Genomic DNA, 23,114 nt, shown 5'->3' with positions numbered 1-23,114 from the left:
CCCTGGAGGCCCGCAGAGGCCTTCCCTGAGTCAGGCGTCCCCCAGCTGCCACCAGTCCTTGATTCCAGAACAGCCACGAGGGCCAGGCCTGAGCCCAGCCTGAGCGTAGCCTGAGTGTAGCCTGAGCCCAGCCTGAGCGTAGCCTGAGCCCAGCCCGAGCCCAGCCCGAGCCCAGCCCGAGCCCGGCCTGAGCCCGGCCTGAGCAGGGGAACGCGGGCTCTGCTCGCTTCGGTGCACCGTCTGGCTCCCGCGTGGGAGTGGTCCTTGGGGACTGGACAGTAGGGGCAGGGGTGCAGAGCGTAAGGCCGGGGAGGGAAGAGGCTGCGGAGCTGGGCACTCTGCCCCAGAGCTCGGGATCACCAGCGTGCTGGGTAGGGTGTCTGGGGTGCTCCTGACGTGCTGTGGACGGGCTGCCCAGGGACATGGCCATGGTGACGCCCTGTAGCACATGGAGATGCCAGCACTGCCTGGGCAGGGCGTGGAGGAGGGGCCTGGAGGCTCAGGAGGTGAAGAGTTCTAGCAGATTCACACGTGTGGTTGGAGAGCCCGCCATCTGACTAGTGTTCTGAGGAAGGTCAGAGGTCCCCCCCACTCCACTAAGGCAGAGGAGATGCAGTAGCGTGGGGCACTGCCGTCGTGGAGAAGCTCAGGTGGCCGCCCTCCACGGCCAGTATGGTGGTCGAGGATGCTTCCACCACACTCAGCTCCCTGGTGGCAGCGGGAACAGCCCCACAGGAAGGTCGCAGCCCAGGACCCTAGGATTCTGCAGTGATGCCATGCCTTCTGCATCAGGGAACTAAACGCTGTTTGCAAAGCGGGTCTTGGGTCCTGGTACATCCCGATGGCCTCAGCATGGGATGTCAGGTGTGACCGGAACCGTCCTTCCCAAGCTAGGTGCTCTCAAACCACTGGGTCACAGGACAGGCAGGGGCAGCAGCGTCTGTCCCAAGATGGAAATGGGATGTTTGGTATCAAGCCTGAGCACGAAGAAGTTACACAGACCGTGGTCCCGCCCCTCGTGTCACCTCTGTCACCCTGACACCTCCCTCTCAGCCACACCTTGCCCCTTGGGGGTGTCCCCTAAGTCCCAAGACGCTACTAGAGGGAGCATCCTGGGTCTGATTCACGAGTGGCTCAGCCTCGTATCACGGCGCCAAAGGAACATGCCCAGCGACTGCAGCCCAGCCCACGCAGGTGGCCCTGAAGACCAGTGGGCAGAGATTAGAGAGATCGCTGCGCCGTGCCTTTGGACAGAGGGAGGGGTGGCTTGAGGTGATGCCACAGGAGGACTTCTGGGCAGCGATGAATGGCTTGGCTCACTCACTACTCAGCTGCCTGGAAGCAGCAAAATCGGAAAACCAGATCCAGAAGGTTCGGGGGAAGGGCAACCATGGAATGCCATGGGGAAAGTGGATTGGTCTAAGGGGTGGCACAACACGTGTGGATCTCTGTGTCCCGCCAACGTCCACAGAGAACATCCATCGCAGAGAAAAGCCAGGTGGACAGATGGCTCGTCGGGCCATCGGGCAGGCGTCAGCATCTCGCTCACTGGCCACTGCACGAGACAGCTCGTGCCCCCGCTCTCCGAGGATGACGTGGCCGAACGTCCAGCCCGCCAGCAGGACTCTGATGCGGAGCCCATGACAGTGGCCTTTTCCCAAGGCGCCCAACCAGCCAGCTGGGGGTAGGTTGGTGACAGGAGACCTCCATCCACACTGCAGAGGGCAGTGAGTCATCACCACCAGAGGCGACATCAGCTCCAGCCAGGGGCTTGCTCCCCTGCCCCCAGGGCCTGGGCCCGCTCTGCTATCCAAGGGCTCTTGAAGCGCCGAGCTCACAGTCAGGAGACCTCACGCATCACAGCCTCAGACCAGGGACTCACCTCACAGCAGAAGAGCTGTGGCCACAGGGACCGCTGCTGTGTCACGGGTTCCCCATCCCCCAGGGCAGCCAGCCCCAGAAAGCGGCCTGCAGGGACCGCTGCTGTGTCACGGGTTCCCCATCCCCCAGGGCAGCCAGCCCCAGAAAGCGGCCTGCAGAGCCAAGGCTCAGCGACTGCGGGGTAGGGCGTTGAGCTCCAGGACACGGTCTATGTATTTAGCCAAGAGCGGAATGTACAGTCATGTTTCCCCACAGCCAGACTCCCCAGTAACACGCCATCGGGGACCCACGGTGGGGGGCAGGGTTGGGTCCTCTCACCATCGATTTCAGAAACCCGCTTGCGAAATGTGTGCTTCTCATCCCTGCGACCTTAGATCCTGTTGGATTAGAGGTTCTGGTTTGGGGGAACCGTGGAGGATGCTCCATGGGGGATACACTAAGTACTGCACAGAAACAAAGCTATGGCCACCTCCGGTCACTTAGCGTTCCTCACGCCAGTGGCCTCATAATCAAAGAAAGGCGGTACCTCCCCAGAGAGCGGCCTGGCCCTGCGTGTGCTGGGTGAGGACGGGTATGTCCAAAACTCAGGGACTCTGGGTCTTTTAGCCATTCGTGGTTTCGTGGGGACAAAATGTTTCAAGTGTTGAAAGAACAGCAAAAGCACAAGGCGGAAACGTGATACTATGTGAAAAAGAGAAGTGTTTTTTCCCTTTTAAAAAACATAGTGATGAAAATGTAAATTTTAAGACTCGGTGGACAGTTTAGAGAGCAGATTAGATGCGGTGCTGAGAGAATGTGCAAACCAACAGATGGACAGAAATGCCGCTGATGTAGTGCAGAGACCCAGAGGTGGAGCACGGGAAAGAGGGTCTGAGACCTGGGAATGGAAAGGCAGGTAGAGCACACCTGGCTGGAGCTGCAGAGAGAAGGCGAGAGGGAATGGGACAGAGGCAATATGTGAAGCACGATGATGGCTGAGAAATTTCTAGAACTGATAAAAGACTATATTCTCAGATGCAAGGGGCAAGTCAAATTTCAAGCCAGATAGAAATAAATTCATGCTCAGACATATTCTAGTGCCGCTCCAGACAGCGAAGACAAAGAGCGGGGAGAATTTTAGATCAGACAGAGAGAAAGGACGGATTAGCAACTGGTGGTGGTGGGGGACGTAAGATCCTGTCCGCTGACCTCCCGGCAAGAAAAGTGGAAAATGTCTTAAAATACTGAGAGAAAGCAATGATGCCTTGTAATTACCGCACAGCTAAAACTCCCATCTCAAAACCAGGATGAGATAAAGACATTTGCAGAAAAGCTAAAATTGAGACATTTACTACTACCGGGCCCACTCAAGGAAGTTCCCAAAGGTTTGTTTTGAGGAGAATGAGCCCAGGGTGGGGTCCTAAGATGAAACAGGGCCGAGGACCCCAGAAGCTGCAGATGCAGGGAAATCCAGGCAAATGGGAACTCACTGGAAATAGCAACAGTGACTTTGGGGGTAAAAACGAGAAGGACGGCTTCCCTGGTGGCGCAGTGGTTGGGAGTCCGCCTGCCGATGCAGGGGACGCGGGTTCGTGTCCCGGTCCGGGAGGATCCCACATGCCGCGGAGCGGCTGGGCCCGTGAGCCGTGGCCGCTGAGCCTGCGCGTCCGGAGCGTGTGCTCTGCAACGGAAGAGGCCACAGCAGTGAGAGGCCCGCGTACCGCAAAAAAAAAAAAAAAAAAAATATATATATATATATATATATATATATATAAAGACACAGATAAGTTAAAAGGAAGGAAAATTATACACTAGGCAAGAAAAGTAATATGTAGCTATATTAACATTAGATTCGATTTAGAGCAAAAAGCAGCTCACCAAGAAAACAACTGTAAATTCCTAGGCCCCAAGCAATAGAAAACAAAAATTGACAGAACTTCAAGGAGAAATGGACAATGCCAACTTTGTGCGGAATTTTAATATCCTTCTCTTCCTGATAGATTATCAGGTAGAAATGAGCAAGGATATAGAAAATTGCAAAAATGAAAGTAGCGAGCTTGATTTAAGGGACACACGTAAGACTCTACAGCCCAGAGTGGGTGGCCGGTACTTCTGAACAAGAGGTGTGCACCATCTGCACGGAAAAATCATAAAACTTTATTGTAAGACATGAAAGAGGATTACATGAGAGGAGGAACAGAACGTTCACACACGGGAAGAATCGATGTTGGAAACGGCCGTCCTCCCGAGTTCATCGAGCCTCGTGCCAGTGAAAGTTCCAACAGGTTTCGTGGGCTTTTAAATAGTACTGAGGAGCTGATTCTAAAATCCGCGTGGAAGAATAAAGGTTGTTGAATAACCAAGAAAAATTTGAAGAATACAAAACAAGGGCTTGCCTTACCAGATGCCTGGACCACTTGTGACACCACAGCCTTCAGAAACGCGGGGCCGGTGGGCCAACCACACGAGATAAGGGCCCAGAAGCAGACCCCGCACGTCACGTCAGGAGGCCTGCGGTGACCCTGGGGGCCCTGCTGACCAGTGGGGAAGGGCAGGATCTTCAAACGGTCCTGGGGTGACCTGTTCCCCAGGCAGAAAATGTAAAATAAAATAGGATACTTACTTCTTTCTTTCTTTTTTTTTTTTTTGCGGTACTCTCAACCACTGCGCCACCAGGGAAGCCCTAGGATACTTACTTCTATTTGCCATCCCCCAGATTCAGTTCCAGGTGGATTTCGGTTCAAAGCTAAACATTACAATTTTCAAAATAGAGTGTGAGAGAATCAGTTATGACTTCAGGAAGGGAACGGATTTCTTAGCAAGGCACACAGTGTCCCAAACCACAAAGGAAATGATGAATACATTCAGTTCCATTCAATGACAAAAATTCTGTGCATCAAAAGACACAAAAATAAAGGGAAAAAACAAACAGAAATGAGAAGACTTTGGTAATGAATAACACCGCCAAAAAAATGAGTGCCGCCGACTTATATAAAGAAAGTCCAGGAATCAATAAACAGAAGGCCAGCAACAAATTCGAAAAGGGAGGGAAGTTACAACACTTCTGCAGAGGAAGCTCCCACAGCTAACACGCATGTGCTGGGGCTGGACCACCCCCCCCCCCCCGTGGTCAGGGAGGCGTAGGCGGAACCACACGGGACCCCTCGCACCCCTGAAGGGCAGCACTTACACTCGCCGTGGACCTGTGACCGCACACCCATGGGTGGGGGTTGGGAACAAAGGGAAGATCTGGGAAAGCAGGGCCTCCTTCCTCCTGGATGTAGCCGTTCCAGCCCCAAACATACGCCCGAGGCTCTCGCACCAGAACCAGAGCGCAGAGAAACGTGGACGGAAGATTCACTGCAGCCAAAAATGGTGCACCTGTGAGTCCAACAGGAAAATGGACTCTGACGTGTTCACACAAAGAAGCATGATACGGCAGCAACGCTGGACCATAGCTCCTGCATGAGTCCCGCCAGCAACGCTGGATGAGGACAGCAAAATGCAGGGTGACCCCTCAGTGCGACCCCCTTCCGCTCACCTGGGTGACGTCCTGAGAGCCATCCCGTGGAAGGCAGGGGCTGCCGGCCCGGGATACCACAGCCCGGCCCCTCTAGCTCTGCCACCTACTGCGGCAGTGTTTCCTCCTGGTTTGATGTGACATTTGAGTTACCACATGTGAAGCGCCCAGAACACGGCCTGGCCCACGGATATCACCGCGGATGGGCCCCCGGCTAGGATGCGCAGGACGCCCGAGGCTGCACGGTTTAGGGACGGGCACGTGGGCCTTCTTTTCACTATTCTGTCCATCTTTCTGTCTGTTTCAAGCGGTTGATTGCATGGTTGCTTTGCTGGGGGCGCCTCGTTTTCACTTCAGCTCTTTTTCCTTCCCAAAGTTCATCTTGGGGCTTCCTTTCCAAACCACGCCCCCACCCCGAGCTCCAGGCCTTTAGGGCGACTCAGCACGGCCCTGGGAGAGTGAGAGCACGGGCCACGCGTGCTGCGGGGGACCTCCCCTGTAGTGCAGCGATGCCCCTTGGAAATTCCCCGCCTTCCCACTCTGCTGTGACCTTCCCAAGTTCCCTCTGGCAGCTTCTGTGCAGGTTGGCTTCCCTTTGCTCTCTAGCTCCGGTGACCCCGCTTCAGGGGCTCCGTGCCCCTATGGGCCACGCCAGGGGGCAGCTAGCAGGACGGCCCTTGTCCCCCAGCTCCTTCCGCAGGGTGGTGAGAACTGCAGACTCTGGGACCAAGGGCTCTGTCCAAACCCCACAGTGAGCCTGACCCTGCTCTGCTGGCCCCTGCCTGTTCCAGCCCCGCCTGGCGATGGGCGGGGGCCCCCCAGAGCCCCTCTCAGGGCGGTTTCTCTAGCCGGCTTGTGATTACAAATCCTCCGCCCTTCACCTTCAGACGTAAACCTCCCTGCCCTGCGCCGTTGCCCTGAGGACCAGGGAGCAAACGCTCAGGGCGCCCCACGCTCTCCCCTTCCCGTCCCGTCCCGTCCTGTCCCGGGGGAGGTCAGGGCCTACCCTCCGGGCCCCTCGCTCCAGGCGCAACACGGCCTCCTGTCCGCAGGGTGCCTCGGACACGTCCAGTTAGCTCGCCCGGGTGGCCCGGCCTCACGGCCCCAGCCCTGCCCTGCGCCCTTCCTTTGGGGCGCCCAGCCTTCCGGAGCCTCCTGCCTTGGCGTGGGGGGCAGGGCTCGGGTCTCCCTGGCTCTCCCCCTCCCGCAGCAGCTGTCGCGGAAGAAGACCTGCCTTGGCCGCCTTTGAGTGATGACCGGCTACCACCGTGTCCGGGAGCGGCCCCCCTATTAACCCCTCCTGACTGGGCGGGCGGGTCTCTGTCTGTCTCCTGCTGGGACGGAGCCGACAGCACAGGCCTCTCCAGGCACGCCCGGCACGAGGCCAGCTCTCCTGCTTCCCTGGGTGCTGCAGGCCTGAGGCACCCGGGAGCCATTTGTTGGCTGAGACCCAAGGTCCGTCTCCCAGCCCCCTGCTTCCCCCAACCCTGGAGACCCGGATGTCCTGGCCGAGAGGCGTCCGCTCTGCTGGCTGCTGCCGTGTCCTGGGGGAGGGCGGCCTTCGACCTCCAGACTATAGTCCAGCGCCCGCCTGGGGTGGGGTAGCAGCCCTTTCTGGGACGAGCAGGAAGAACGCCCAACGATGCCGCGCCGGTCACTTACATCCTGCAAGTGCGAGGAGCCTTCTGGAGGTCTCCCCGGGAGATTCCACGCTTTGATCTGTTAACACGTGGTGGTGACAGAGGGCGGAATTCACTCGCGCTAAGGACACTGGAAAAGGAACTGCAAAAGGTCTAAGTGGGGGGGCTTCCCTGGCGGTCCAGTGGTTAGGACTCTGCGCTCTCGCTGCCGAGGGCGTGGGTTCAGTCCCTGGTCGGGGAACTAAGATCCCACGCGGTGCAGCCAAAAAACAAATCTAAGTGGGAACAGCGTTCAGGACAGTAGAATGAGGTTCCCTCCTTGGGGACAGGGCGTGGGAACAACAGAAGGGTCAGCCCCACTCCGGATGGCCCTGCGCAGGGCTGGACTCTGCGGCGCGCCTGCCGTGCGGGCTGGCAGGGACGGCACGTCTGTGCTTTCCCCTCCACCCCCAGCAGCTCTGCGGGTCATCGGGTCCCGGAGAGTGTGCAGCAAACTGAGCCGCCACGAAGAAACGCTTCTCCTTACGCTTGTCCTGACTCAGCGCCGTTGGGGCACCAAGGACACTGGCGATGTGCGGGGTGTCCCAGGGGAACAGCAGGGCTGAGGAGGGGCGTCTGGACTACGTGTCTCCCATGCCTAAGGGCGGGCGCCTCTCCAAACCCGGAGTCCTGCGTGACCCCAGGGGCAGCCCCATGCCGGACGCACCCCCCCAAACCCTGAGCCTCCCCGGGGCCCGTAGCGCCCACCTCCTTCTGCACCAAACCTTTCCCTGGAGAAGGAGCCGATGCAGGCTGGCCCCAAACCCCATTTTCTGTTTGGAGCCGCAGAAAACGGGGTTGAGGGGGAGGGGTGGCCGACAGCGCCTACCTGCCCGGCTGACTCCGGGCACTGAAGGTCCGTCCTGAGCCCAGGAGCACAGCTCCGTGTTGTGTCCGGATGGCACAGTCCCAGGGGGGCAGCCACCGCCCTGCCTTCCACGGCCTTAGGCTGGCCCAGTGGGTCAGCCTTCCTACAAAGTCCTGGGCAGGTGGGACCGACCGTTTCGTCAGACATCAGCGGAATCCTCCACCAGTAAGTGGTGATGTTTTAGCACCGTCTGCGGGGCAACTATGTCCCAGAGGTCTTCTGGTCCTGAGCCATGACTGAGGAGCTTGGGGTGGGGGGAGCGGAGGACCCCTGGGGCAGGCGAGCAGCGCCTTCTCAGACAGTGCACCCCTGCCCCGCAGCCCCCCGCCTCACAGTACTTGGAGTCCCTCCGCGTCTCTGACCCCTGGCAGGATGTCGGGGCTCCTGTAGGTGGACTATCCCCACCACCTGGTGGATCTGGAGCCCAGAGCACGCAACATCGCCCCCTTCCTCTGAGCTGTCACAGGACAATTCCATCTCCCCACTGTGGGTTCAGCCTTTGGGGAGCACTTTCAGACCCGCTGCTGGGCGGCCACTTGGGCCAGGCTGTGCTCTCAGGCTCCACGCTGGGAGAAGACACGGGAGGCGAGCCCCCAGCGCAGGCCTGGGGTGTCATCCCATTTCCTAGTGGGGCTGTTCCTGTATGACCACCCCAAGCTCTCCCCTTGCTGTCTGGGGTGTGTATGTGTGCGTGTGTGTGTGCCAATACACGTGTGTATGGGGGGGGCGCCTGTAGGCATGTGCTGGTACTCGCATGCTCTGAATTCAGGATATATTTTTAAAGCTACATCGTGGGTAGACGTGTGCGCGCCAGGAGCGCCGGTCCCAGCCCGGCTTTCCCAGGTCTCAGGGCGGACGTGGGCCCATCCCCACTGCCGGCACCGGCCCCAGAGCAGAAAAGCACATACTCAGGGGCCGTTCCCAGAGCAGAAGTGACACCATGGTTCTTTTAGCTCGATTTATTTTCACAAGACAGACAAATCAGACCCTGGAATAGCTCTTGGTTCTGACAAGAGTTCTTTTCTTTATAAAGAAAAAGCGTTCCTGGGTTTTCTCCACAGAATGCATTTGTTTTTACAAAAAAATAGTTTTTGATATATACATGCCTACTTTGGAAACCTTGAGTCCTGGATGGCTTTTAAGACCCGTTTTTAGGCAGAGGGTCACTTAGCATGCTTTATGCACCAACAGACTTTTCTCCCTTGTTTCCGCCTGACGGTTGCTCTCCTTCTCGATTTCCCTTCCGAAAGCAACTGACATGAAATGGAAAGGCTCAGAAAGTGTCCTCACGACAGCCTCGGGAGGGTCTGTTCAGGCGAGGACCCCGCGGGCCAGGATGTGCCTGGAGGGCCTTTCCTTCCCTGGGAAAACCCTCCGCAGACCAGAAGCAAAGGGACAGAAGGAGGCAGTCAGTCACTTTTTCTTGTAGCGGGGTTATTTTATCCCCCTCTTTCACAGCAGCAATTTTAATCAACGAGTATGATGCCCACAGCATTTTATCTAGAAAATACTGCCACTCAGGCAGGCTCAAGCACGCCTGTGTACAAAGTGACCTTCGCAAGCGCACGGCAAATGCAGCCAGTTTTACGGGATACAGGCTTTTAGAGTCGAAGTTATAGCTCCCCCCACTCCCTCCCCCCACAAGCTCCCACAGACCAAAAATACCGCTCTCCTCAACTACACAAAGCTGTAGCAAATTTGTAAAAATGAAGTGTACAAAAGGAAGCGTCCGTATAATACATTTGCACCCTGCATACAATGTATCACCCTTCGAAGCTGGCCAACGGTCAGGTACGGCAGAGGGTCGACAATAGAAAAAGAACCCCGACATCTGTCCCACACATTTGAGTCGATGGTTGGTGTGATTTTCCAAAGAGAGATATTTTCATTTACAGCTACAGTACTTGCTGACGACCCTTATGATTAAGAAGCCAGGTGAATTTCCCGGCGTTTAGGCAAGTATTATTTGATTGTCACCACGTACAATTCTGAGACAATAAATACAAGTAGATCAGATGCATTTCTTCATGGTATCAAGTAACTCCAGTTTAATACAATTTAGTGCATTTCAGCATCTCGTTCACAGTTCAACTTCTGTCCAAAATACTTTTGCAACAAAAAGTTAAGAAACGGAAAAGTTTATGGGAAAAGAAAACTCCAAGTGAACTTGTCATCACAAAGCTTAAAACTTTAAAGTGATTCAATTGTCTTTGAAAAGAACACGCGGCTGCTGCCAGGTGTCAGCCACCCTGTGATTTCCTGGGCTCCCCGAAGCGCTCTTATGTCCAGAGCGTTTTGTGGGAAACGCCACCATTGCCAACGAGTTAGCTAGTGGCTGAGGCCTGCGGTGAACTTAATTCACGTGTGTCCACCCCTTCCATCAAGCAGAGTGCAGTGTGACATCTCCTACCCAAAACACGCCCTGCATTTTCGTGTCCTGGCCCTGATACGCAAGGATGCAGAACCCGCAGGAACATCTGCACACACCCGGCAGCACCTCGTGGGACCAAGGCAGGGCCGTGGCCGGGGTGTGGCCGGCGCCATGGGCCACGCCCAGGTGCTGGGGAGAGGCTTGCCTTTGCTTTGGGAGCTAACTTGCTAGAGAGAGGGGCAGACACGTGGGCCGGGGACATGCTGTCTCCAGACGGAAGGCAGGTAGGCACGTCAGGCCCATGGTTTAACCCTAAGCCCGGTTACACTGCAGAGGGTTGAAAGCCACGCGGCACCACTGCCCGCTGTGTCGCATGCCGGGGCTGCATGCAGCTGTGGGTGAGAAATTTGCAGCACGAATTCACACACAGGATTGGACAATTCAGCTGAGAATCAGTTGGGCTGAGAAGATTCTATCTGGCTTGTCTACAGGTGTCTTGGGCAGAGACAAAGCAACATGCAGAGAGATACTTATTCTTCACCCCAAATCTGACACAAATGGGGGTCCCATGGGCACGGACAGCTTGGAGACGGCTCTTGGCCTACACGTGACTGCACGCACCGCTTTCTCCCCAGATCGATTTCGGTGCTCAGTAACTAGTGTGACAAAGAGCGTGTACCACGGTGCACACGGGGGGGACGGGGCAAACGGGGTGGAGATTCCAAACTGACTGGCGATCATGCCTGCACTGCCTTTGCAAGAAAGTTCTGTTCACGCCGCTGATTTGTGTCATTGCTGAGTGGTTTGTGTAGAGACCACTCTTCAGCCTGACTCTGTGCTTCTCAGGCAGGGGCTGTGGACAGACAGGGCCATGCATCCCGTACGCCGTCACCAAAGACCGGATGACCGGCATCACTTCTTTCTTTGGGGTTAAAACTCTTGTCAGTGGTCTCCCCGACCAGGTAAGCCTTTCCCCAGCGTCTGCTCACCTGCAGGAGTGAAGCCATCTCTGCTCAGTGCTGTCACAAAGACCCCGAGAGGGGCCAGAAAGTCCCCAGGTGCTGGTAGCTGTCAGAAGGTTACCATGAAATGCCACAGGCACCCTAGAAGCCCCCTGGAACTTCCCAGAGGGGACTGCTGGACACACGGGGAGGGCCCAGAAGCCAAACTCTACTCGCCAGGCTGCACCAGGATACGTGTGCAGGTGACAAAAGACATGGCACCGGGACCTGAGCTGAGAAACACGCCGGCCAGCAGCACCCCGGCTCAGAACTCAGCCTGTCGGGCACTTGTGGGAGGGGCCCAAGGCCTGGGGCCCCGCCCTTTGTATATCTCCAGTGGGAGGCGGGCTGGCCCTGGAGGCTGCCCCTGCAGAGAGGTCAGCAAACACCACAGAAATTCCTTGCCCCGCCCAACCCAGGGCCTAGCATGTAGGCTGCCAACGACTTCAATCTAGAGCACACCCTCCCGGACTATGACAAGCACGACTGTCCCAACATCCAGCCTGAATTTGGACAATGGTAACATCAGAAACAAAAGGGGGTAAAGGAAAAGAAATAAGAAAAACACTGTTCTGAGATTTATTAATTTAAAAAATGAAAGGAGCCTCCCCTTCCCTTCCGAAGTGCATGAAAAGCAAAATCCACCCTCCAAAAAAAAAAAAAAAACCCAAACATTCATGGTGTAGTTTTTATTGCTCTCAGAGGGCTTGGTATTCAAATGCACAAGCTAATCTTTGTTAAATCAGAAGGAAGTCACTGAGATTTAAAACCTACACGTGGTCTCAATCTCCATTCATCTAGGAGTCTTCACAGCTCCTCACTGACTCAATATAGAATTTACACATTGTGTACTAATTTCAAGGGGAGGGAACGTAGCTGGGAAGCAAGAACTATTAATTCAATGGTAAAAGACCTAAATTTGCATTTTCCAGGTAATATGCCTTCACGGTAGTACCCTTCAACTTTTTCCTTTAAGATTTTCAGGGATTAGTGAATTAGCAAATGACATAAACACACAGAGACAGATGAGCAGCATACTGTGTGAGGAAAAGTAAGATCGAAGGCAGCCGCTCACCGCAGCCCCCCTGCTCGGTTGGGCTCCAAGGGAAGGGGGAGACGTGCTTTGTGGCAGAGGGAAGCTCTCTTCTGAGAAAGCACTTCCAAGCTGTCTTTCAACCTCACGAGGACTTGTGTGCACTCACTACCACTCATGAGCGAGCCCAGAACTGTGATTCGCTTCCCTGTGACCTTGGTCCCTTCACCAAGGTCACCATGCACAATTCAGTAGTGTCATTATGAAGGGTATATGCTGTTTCCATAAGTCTCCCAGAATGCATACTTAGGGCCAATGCATTGTTCCAGTTTAGTTTATACTGTTTTCCATGCCTCTTGCTTCCATCTTTTCCCCTAGAAAATTCAACCTGCCTCTATCCTGAACGCTGGTTACAGTATTATCAGAGATAACACCCATTATTTTTCTTTCCCTTGCTAAAAAAGATGAGGGGAATGTGACTTAGAAAAACCAAGTTGAACGTTTAAGACGAAAGTCCGATGCAGGCAGGGTGACGGTGGAATGGCCTGGCGGAGTGCGGGACTCCAGCGGGAGCGGGGAGGGCGTCCCACAGTTCCCCCACTCTGCCCAGCAGCCCGGCCAGGCCATTGGCCAAACGCGCACGAAATACCTCCCTCTGAGGAAGAAACGGCTCCCACCAGGGCAGCAGGCTGAAGGGGACGAGGTCAGGGCACTCCGGTCACCCTCCCCCAGGACAAGTGCATCTGCTCGGAAGGGGGCGGCAGCGGAGGGCAAGGCTCACCACCTCTAGCTTCCATCAGGAAGTTGAGCGCCATCAGCAGATCAACTGTGAAAATAAAATCTCTAAAAGCTCCGTGTTAACAGTCTCCTTTAGAAGACAGGATGATGGTGACACTGCCTTTTCAGAAATCCAACAGTCCTGCGGGCTGCGGGCGGAGGTCTCCCCGGCTCCGGCCGGCTGGGGAGGGGGCCGCCCTGCACCCGGCGGGGTGACCGGGTGGGACAGAGGAGCTGAGCTCCAGGCACGGGAAGGACTCGACGTCTCACCGCGTTCTCGGGCTCCACTCGCTTTAAAACCGATTTAAGGTGTGTCAGGCAGGCTTAGGTGGGAAGCGCGGGGACGCTCCGGAAACGACCAGGGGGCGTGTCCCGCCGCCAGCCCCGCCCAGTGTGCTTATCGCCGAGGGGACGTCCCCAGGCCCCGCCCCCATCGCCTGGAATCGAGGCGCCAGCAGGTCGGGACCGGCGGGTGCTCTGGGGACGCCGGGACCCGCGCACACCGTCCCGGGGGCGACGGGGAAGAGAGTTTGCAGGGAGAACGGGGGGAGGCGAGGGGCAGGGGGAAACTCCCGAGATAACGGATAAAAACCAAAAACTGGATCTAAGTGTGAGAAGAGAAAGCATCCAAAAGTTCCCTGTCAGGCAGAGCTCTAGAGAGACGGCAGCGGCGACACCGGTTGTCCCGGGAGCAGCGGCGACACCGGGAGCAGCGGCGACACCCGTTGTCCCGGGAGCAGCGGCGACACCCGTTGTCCCGGGAGCAGCGGCGACACCCGTTGTCCCGGGAGCAGCGGCGACACCCGTTGTCCCGGGAGCGGGTCCCCCGGGCCGCTCTGCCGGCAGCGGACGCGCAGGTGCGAGGCTGGCGTCTGTCTCCGTCTGCAGGCCTTCCGACTGCTTTGCTCTTGGCTCAAGTTTTATTGGTCAGTATTAGTCACCAGTTAATAAGAAAAATAGTTTCTAAGTGTCTTTTTTCCCCACCCCGCTCTGTGTGTGTTGTTGTTTTTAATTGAGTTAATTGGATACCACGGTCAGGTGTGTGTGTGTTCAGTCACAGCCGTTCATTATTCCTTTTTCTTAAACTCTTGGTTTCCATAGCTGGAGCCTTTCTCTATCTCAGTCACTCCTATCAGTCGGCGGACTCCAAAGGAAGCTTTAAAATAGGAAACAGGTGAGGTTAGACCGATTGCTGGCAAGCTGGAAACATCGTCATGGGGGCGGGCGGACCTTCGGCCTCAGACTTCCCTGGGGGGGGGCAGCGGCCTTCTCCCCTCCTCCGCCCCTCCCTGCCCTGCCCTGCCCACTCAGCCTGTCCCGGGAGGCGGCCAGCTCTGCTCCCCCACCAGCCCGGGGGAGTGTGCGCCCGCTGCAGGGTGCAGTTCTCAGCCAGGGCTGAGGGCCGTAGTGCCCAGCCAGGTGCCCGGCGGACCGGGTGCCCAGCAGTGCACTCAGGGCTGCAGGGCCTCGGAAGCGTCCTGGGAACCTCAGCCCATCACACCAGCCCACGCCCCTAACTGCCCGAGCTCAAACCGGTGGCCCAGGCCCTCCCCACACAGCTCTTAGAAGGAGATGCCAGGCGGGCGGATGGCCGGCCAGCTTTCTGGACAGATGGCCCTGGAATCTGGCTGTGGCCTTCACGGCCCTGTGGCTCAGTGGCCAGAGCAGCTCTCTGAGGCCGGCAAGGCTCAGGTTGCATCCCGGCTCCCAGGTGACCATCTCCAGGCCTGGGCGCCGCAGCCGGCACATGGAAGACTCCCAACCTCAAGCCGCGCCGTCGCGCCCGTGCATTACCTGCCCCGACAAACCCCAGGAACGTCAGGATCAGAAGAGGAGACCCACTGGCAAAGACGCCTAAGACAAAACTGAAGAGAGGAGACAGGAGAAGTGTGGCCCAGAAGAGGAAGTTCAGGAGTGTCCACGGCCGCCGGGCGGGTTTGAACTGCTCCCCCGGAAACACGCCTTTCTGGTTATACATCTCCTGCAGCGCATCCTGAAACAGTCGACCGGTGTGCTGTTGTTACAACCCCACAGTGAAAAGGGACTCGACCTATAAATAAAGTGGACGGGCCATGCAGGCTGCGGGTGGGAGATGCAGTTCGCATGACCTTCGTGGAGAACCTCGGTGGCCTCTACCGAAAGCTTGAAAAATACAAACCCTTCGACAGGGCAGCTTTCCTAGGAAAATTATCAGCCGGTGCCTGGTGCGCGACACGCACCTTCAACACCCAGGACTGCGGTGTCGGCCGGCCCCTCACTGTCTCCTATGACATCTCCAGGGCGAGGGTGGCGGCCACCACCTGCTGGGAGTCCAACGGCCTGGCGTCACCCCCCGCTGGTTTTATCACCCACAGAAAGCTATTTAACCTCTCCTTCCTCCGTGTCCTGGTGGCTAATGATGGGAGGACAGAGGACCGGGTGAGGACATGAGAGCACCCTCAACAGGGAAACGGGACACACGCTCAACACCGAGCACCAGCTGCCTGAGAAACTGCGACGCTGACACAGATTTCTCTGTGGCCACGACACGTCACATGCTAACAAGGAGATACACTCACGATAGTTTGTTTTCTGAAAGAAGTTAAGTGCCACGCAATTCCGCTCAAGTGGAAATATGTACGCCTACGTATTTGTCTAGGACGGAGTCTGGAAAGTTGCACACCCACACGATCTGAGTTACCCGGGGAGTAAATCTCACCTGTCCTCATTTTTTTTCTATTTTATTTTCTGCATTTAGCTTTCTACAGCTGTGTTGTGTATTACATAAAAACAGGGCAGGGGGATTAACAAACACCCAGCCCCGCAGCCTCTTCCAGCTTGTGGTCAGGCACCAACTGTCCCTGCTGGTTGGCGGGGCACAGGGCAGGCGCCACAGGTGCTGTGCGGTCAGGAGCCACTGCGACCCTTATGCCCGTGTGTACCCTCCGGGCGACCACATGAGCCCCCACCAGAAGGCCCTCCCCCGTGCAGCCCCAGAACGTCTTCAAGCCCGCTCGCTCGGCCAGCTCCGCTCTGACCACCTGCCCCACGCAGACGGGCCACGCCCTCCTTCTGCTCCCGGAGCACCTGTCGGTGGGCAGGGGGGGGGTGGGGGGGGGAAGCAGGGGCGCCCTGGGGCTCTCGGCGAGCTCACGGGTCAGGTGAACCGGGCCCAGAGGCCACCCAGAGACAAGAAGGCAGGACCTAGCCCCGCAGGAGAGTCCACTGTGCTTACAGATTTGCACCAAGTTTGTGACAGACCTTTTGATCACCTGAATAAAACACACACACACACACCCGCTCTCCTGGGGAGGGACCTGCCACACACACTGCTGCTTGTGTCACTCAGACATCACGTCCTTTCTCCTAACCCTGACGCCTTGCTTCACCAATCTCCTCTTTCCTCTTTCTAACCTCTGTTGAACGTGCTTATTGTGGAACTTTAGAGAAACTGACCCCACCTAAACCATCAACACCTCCAGCCTCCCTTATCGTTTTCCAGTCCCTCCCTCGCCCCAGCCCTCGGGGGCTCCAGGCCCTCTGTCATTACAGGCCCCTTTCCTTCACCGACCCCGCCTGGTGAGCACAGCAAGCATGGGGGAGCATAGCGGGGGGGCAGAGGCCGGGAGACCTGGGGACAGTTCCACCCAGAGGATAGTCACCTCCTTCTCAGGACCTTAGTTCCCACATCTGCAAAATGGGGAAACTGTCTGGAATGACCTTCAAGGCCTTTTGGTGACACCGAGCTCTGTTTCCACGTTACGACCGGAGCTCACTGGTAAGTGACCAGAGGCGTCAGTGTCTCCGGAAACACGTGTGTTACAGCAGGACCAAAGCACCCAGTTTGGCTGCTTCAGGGTCTGCGTATTCCCTGGCAGGGGGCAATGGGGCCGAAGGCGGTGCAGACCCCCTACTCACAAGACGGGGAGAAAGGGCTTCTCGTGCTCGGCTGGGGACATAACGGGCAGGTTCTTTGAAGCACAACTTAGAGACATTTCACAAGGGACCAGAGCCTCCTACCACCAGTCACAGCGTTAACATCTGGCAGAAACGCTCCCACACGTGCCCTGCCGCGTGGGGAACAGCAGAAAGTTCATAAATAGTTCATAAATGTTCACAGGTAGGAAGACGACTAGCCAAAACGGGGCGTCATCACATGGGAAACACACGCAGTGGAGCACAGCATCTAAAGGGGTGAATTAAAGCTACATCAACGCTGAAAGATGTAACAGACAATGGTCACTAAAAACAGAACGGGAGAACGTGACACACAGTGCGGTCCCTGATGCAAATTACAATATAAGTGACGTGAAAAGCGATAAAAAATGTATATGTTTCAATATTATGGAAAAACATAGCAAATAATAGAAAATACCCAAATAAATCAGTTATGTCAAAACCTGTCACTTGCTGTATTTGCATCAGGTTGTTTTAGAAAGTAACCCTTGGAGATGAAGACAAGGCCTGTGGTCCATCCCTGCAAGGAGTCATCACACTTCAGCTGGTGGTCCCCATCCCCAGGAAGGGCTTACACCTGCACCCCTGTGCTCAGGTACCTTGACGCTAATGCCCGGTACTGCGCCTGCGCTGGGTGATTTTCTGTGAATAGCATCACATTATACGCCTATTGCAATCTGCTTTTCTTTACACCTACTTTCTCAAGATTCATTTAGATTGATAATGTGCAGTTCAGTCATTTTAACTGACTCACAGGTAAATGAATACACATACATAATGTATCTATTTCCTAATAATGCACTTCTGGGTTATTTCTCATTTCCTGCTAAACAACTACTGTTGATTGCAAATGTCACTCTTTGTAAGAGTTTCAAACTTTTTTTAAAAAATATTTATTTATTTGGCTGCGTTGGGTCTTAGCTGTGACACGTGGGATCTCTCGTAGCAGCGCACAGGCTTCTCTCTAGTTGTGGCGCATGTGCTCCAGAGCGCCGTGGGCTCAGTAGTTGCAGCACACGGGCTTAGTTGCCCCGCAGTATGTGGGATCTTAGTTCCCCGACCAGGGATCGAACCCACGTCCCCTGCATTGGAAGGTGGATTCTTAACCACTGGACCACCAGGGAGGTCCCTTCCAACTTTTAAAACTTGACCCTGATCCAGAGATGCGTTCTCTTCTGCAGCCTCGTGCACACAGCATCTTTCTGCGCGTCCACCATGTGAAGCACACACACTCTATTCCTTTTTATTTAGGTTTCCTTTTCTTCTGGAGAGTTCTATTGTTCTTGGAAATCACACATTTCATCCACGTTTTCAAATGTAGGAGCATAAAGTTGTCATACTGCTCTCATACCACTTTCACTCCTTGCTCTTTGGTTGTGTCACCGTTTTTGTTCCCATTAATGCCGGCACTCCTTTTTAATTGGTCAGTCTTGCCCAAGGCTTTCTATTTTATTAATATTTTTAAAGAAAAGCTTTTGGTGCAGTAGATTCACTCTTTTGTAGCTTTGCTTTGTGCTTCAATAACTTACGCTATTTTTATTTTCTTTGTTCTCTCTCTGGGTTTACTCTGTCTTGTGTATGTTTGTATAATGTATATGTGTGCATATGTGTACACACATATGTGTACATTGTACACATTCTTTGTATCTATCCTGTTCCAGACTTGGGTTTCTTGAAGCTGACGAAACCCATGTTCATCAATTCTAGAAGTTTTTTTTTTTTTTTTGCGGTACGCGGGCCTCCCACTGTTGTGGCCTCTCCCGTTGCGGAGCACAGGCTCCGGACGCGCAGGCTCAGCGGCCATGGCTCACGGGCCCAGCCGCTCCGCGGCATGTGGGATCTTCCCGGACCGGGGCACGAACCTGCGTCCCCTGCATCGGCAGGCGGACTCTCAACCACTGCGCCCCCAGGGGCGCCCCAATTCTAGAAGCTTTATGGTCATCTCTGACAACTGCTCTTCACCATTCTTCCCACCTTCTCCTCTGGACTCCCTAATTGTTACATTCTGGACCTCTGTTTATCCTCTAGATCTTTTAAACTTCCTTTTTACATTTTCACTTCCTCTGTGCTGCATTCTGAGTGATGTCCTCAAAACCTGCCAGCTCACTAATTATCTTTTCAGCTGTATCTCATCTGTTAACTAAGATTTTGCCGTCAGTTAGTAGATTTCTCATGCCTACACATTTTACCTGGTTTTTCTCAAAGCTGTCTCATTTTTTAATCGGTCTTGTTCTTCTGTTTTCAATCCCTTCTTTTTTGCTTAATCATTTCAAACATACTGATTTGAGTCTGCCTGGTAGTTCCATTAGCTGAAGTTTCGGGCGGGTTTAATTCTTCTGTTTGTCTGCTGTACTTGCCCATCGTGGATTTTGGTTATGCGTGCATCTCCAGCAGAATTTTTCTGAAGAAATCTCGGGCAGCTTAGGTTTGGAGTCGTGTTCTTCTAGTTTTCCATGTGCTTTTCTCAGGGGCTCTAGAGAGATTCACCTAAAACCACTTTTTATGCGGATACTTAGAGCTATGCTGTTAGCATAACTTCAATCCCCACAGCTGTTTGAGGACAGTGTTGTGATTATGAATTACCAGGGAGATGTTTAGAGACCAAGGGGGGAAAGGCAACTTCAAAGTCACTTCCTATGCTGGCAGTTACATTTTCCAGTTGAACCACCTGAGGGCAAAACTCCCAGAGGGTCCCAGCTTCATAAGGGTCTTCAGTTCCAACTTCCAGCCCCAAGTGAGGTCAAATCTTTGTTCTCTGCTTCCATGTAGGCATTAAAACTCAAGCCTTCAGGTTGGGTGGACCAGCAAACTCCTGGAGCTTCAGCTCACAGCCTTCCCACCTGGATTTCAGTCCCACCTCCTCTTTTGCTCCCTAGAGATTTCCCTTACTTTCTTCAGCACTTGTCAATGTGTCTAAAAGGATATGTGTTTTATACTAGTAGGACTTTCTGATTATCCAAGCCTCCCCTATTGCTGAAGATGATAACCTAGTGTCCTGTTTGTTTGTGTGTATAAAATAAACTTTATACACACAGTATAAAGGCGGGGATGAGGCATGTTGGGGGGGATGGAGGAGGGACCGGGTGGGATCATCATAAGAAGCCTGTCCCATCATCTATATTGTGCCTTACCTATTAAATCATATATATACACATACACACGTACATAATGCGTGTTATATGTCTAATTTCTTTACATGAAAAAATGAAACATATGTGATAAAATGTTATTGCCAATGGTTATACAAGCATTATGATATCCATTACACTTTTCTCTAGTTTGTTAATTCCTCAAAAGTTAGGAAAAATGAAAGACGAAGAAGAGGATTGGAAAGAAGAATTTGAGAGTGGCACGGCACTCCTGTCTCCAGAGGAAGCCAATGTGCTACCTGCCTGCCCTGTTAGCTGCCCCTCTGAAACCTCTTCGTGAGACCCCGAGAAGAGGGTGGGTGTGGGGAGAGCTGAGCGCCTTTACCTTCTCCTGGTAGAGTTTATGAAGCCACTGAGCTGCTTCCTTTTCATCCAGCGGGATCTCTTCCAGAGGAAATCTCCTGTTTTATTAAGAAGATTGAAAGCAAAGTCAATTATCAGATGACATCAAACTGAAAAGAGGAAAAATAAATCATTATACGTCAGGGTTACTTGTCAGCCCTGCCTTTTCTATTCAAATCTGACTCTCAATTTCTAAAGACACACACACATCAAAGTAACTTCTTGGGCATTCCCCCATGCCTGGTGGGACTGCAGGGAACCACGGAGGGGCCGGGAGGTGCTTCGTGTGCCCGGGAGCGCGGAAGTCTCGCCCGGGGACACCCAGAAGCACTGAGCTGAGCAGACTGCGCCCCCAGCTCCGTTGGGAAAACTGACCGTTCATTAAGCAGTTTTGGTCTTTCTTAATAGTTTGTTCTTTGGGAGTGACCACAGCTGAGTGTCTGTTATGAGGCAAAGAAGAGTTTGTGTTTCACAAATGAAATCCATTTGCTTCAAGTATGAAAAGCAGTAGAGATTTCGAAACTTTAATCTCAATTAACAAACGGCTGGCGTCAATGATGACACTGACCTCTGTACAAGCCCTATCGCCAGCTGAATTACCAGCCCCACCAGGGGAGGCGTCTACCCGGTAACACAAGGAGGGCAAGGACCGCTTTCTACGGCAACTGTAGTACCTCGGGATCGCCAGAAGAGGCCGCTGAGCGCACGTGTGAGCAACAGTAATTTAACAAGGGACCGCAGTCATCCTGGGGGCTGGCTGCCCACCTCAGAGGGCCCAGGGTGAGAGCAGAGCCACGAGAAAAGTCCACGGCCAGAGGCAAATCTCCATGTTTTCAGGGATCTCAACGTTTTTGGTTTTTAAAATAAATTTATTTTTATTTATTTATGTTTGGCTGCATTGGGTCTTCGTTGCTGCGCACGGGCTTTCTCTAGTTGTGGTGAGCGGGGGCTACTCTTCGGTGTGGTGCTTTTCATTCCGGTGGCTTCTCTTGTTGCGGAGCACGGGCTCTAGGCGCGCAGGCTTCAGTAGTTGTGGCCTGTGGGCTCTAGAGTGCAGGCTCAGTGGTTGTGGTGCACAGGCTCAGTAGTTGTGGCATGCAGGCTCTAGAGTGCAGCCTCAGTAGTTGTGGCGCACAGCCTCGGTAGTTGTGGCACACGGGCTCTAGAGAGCAGGCTCAGTAGTTGTGGTGCACGGGCTCAGTAGTTGTGGCTCGTGGGCTCTAGAGCACAGGCTCAGTAGTTGTGGCACACAGGCTCAGTAGTTGTGGCTCGTGGGCTCTAGAGCGCAGGCTCAGTAGTTGTGGCACGCGGGCTCTAGAGCGCAGGCTCCGTAGTTGTGGTGCACAGGCTTCTTATTATGGTGGCTTATTTTGTTGTGGAGCACGGGCTCTAGGCGCGTGGGCTTCAGTAGTTGTGGCACACAGGCTCTAGAGTGCAGGCTCAGTAGTTGTGGTGCATGGACTCAGTAGTTGTGGCGCACGGGCTCTAGAGTGCAGGCTCAGTAGTTGTGGCGCACGGGCTCAGTAGTTGTGGCTCGCGGGCTCTAGAGCACAGGCTCAGTAGTTGTGCAGCAGAGGCTTAGTTGCTCTGCTGCATGTGGGATCTTCCCGGACCAGGGCTCGAATCCATGTCCCCTGCATTGGCAGGCGGATTCTTAACCACTGCGCCACAAAAAAGCCCAAAGACCTACCTTCTTGTCTCTAAAAGTTGAGAACTTTGGATTTTGTGGGTTATACCAATCCATCTTTACCATCCATCTTGTAAAACTTCCCAGTTTTACAAGCACACACACAACCAGACATCCGAGCGATGCTGGGCCACATGTCACGCAGCCTCTGGGAGACTCCGCTGTATGCTCAGAGGAGACAAGAAGACCTAGAACCTCCTAGTAAACAAAACGGTTTAACTCTGTGGACCCGAAAGGTGCTGGGGACCTCCAGGAGTACACGGTGAGAAGTAGCGCTTGAAGGGTTTGCCACAGGTGCCGTCTCAGGAAGGAAAGGAAGTTGGAAGGGGTCTGTCCACAGAGGGATGACGGCCCAAAGTGTCAAACTCACGTGACTGTTCTCCCCTGATTTCACATTACCACATACAGGTTCTGTTGTATGTCTGTTATATGCAGGACAAAATATATAAAATAAGAGTTTTAAATGATGAGATAAAACATAAATACAACCCTGGAGTTGACTCCACTTTGAGGACGCTGGCCCCAACTGCCAGCATGGACACAGGAGAGCCTCAAGTCACCATCCCCAAGGCCCCGGCCATGCCCAGTCTCAGGCCCCCGGGGAAATGAGGCACAACTCCACCGGGTCACGGGAACCGTGTCTTCTTTGATCACAGGTATGTTTTGGACTCACTGGGATATTGCTTTCACTCAAGACACCCGTTTGGTAATACAAAACAATAAGTTGAAACTTTTAGAAATTCTAAGAATATATTTATTAAGATACGATTGGGTGAAATATAGCCTCACATTTTCTGCAACAAAGGGGAAAACGAGCAGATTAAAGCACCACTCCTCTCCAGCTGGAGCTGGGTGCCCACGTGGAGGGGCGCTATAGCCTGGAGGGTGGTG

General features: G+C 54.2%; 1 protein-coding gene across 7 annotated transcripts in view; it reads right to left on the bottom strand.

Annotated features, from left to right (window-relative positions):
* AGPAT3 (1-acylglycerol-3-phosphate O-acyltransferase 3) overlaps positions 1 to 23,114 on the bottom strand; it is a 111,018-nt gene that overhangs the window by 6,061 nt on the left and 81,843 nt on the right. For 2 of the 7 annotated variants that reach the window (XM_060151040.1, XM_060151042.1), the window contains exon 8: positions 20,520 to 20,595. In XM_060151040.1, coding sequence (XP_060007023.1) covers positions 20,520 to 20,595 — 76 coding nt within the window. Of the gene's footprint in view, positions 1 to 3,998; positions 4,191 to 13,851; positions 14,266 to 14,346; positions 15,103 to 20,519; positions 20,596 to 23,114 lie in introns of those variants that run through there. The other 5 variants (XM_060151038.1, XM_060151039.1, XM_060151041.1 and 2 more) reach the window with 5 other exon arrangements.

This window comes from Lagenorhynchus albirostris, chromosome 5 (assembly GCF_949774975.1).
Source record: "Lagenorhynchus albirostris chromosome 5, mLagAlb1.1, whole genome shotgun sequence".
Taxonomy (NCBI): Eukaryota; Metazoa; Chordata; class Mammalia; order Artiodactyla; family Delphinidae; genus Lagenorhynchus; species Lagenorhynchus albirostris.
Note: the sequence above shows the minus strand (reverse complement) of the source record. Positions and strands in the feature narration are given on the sequence as shown.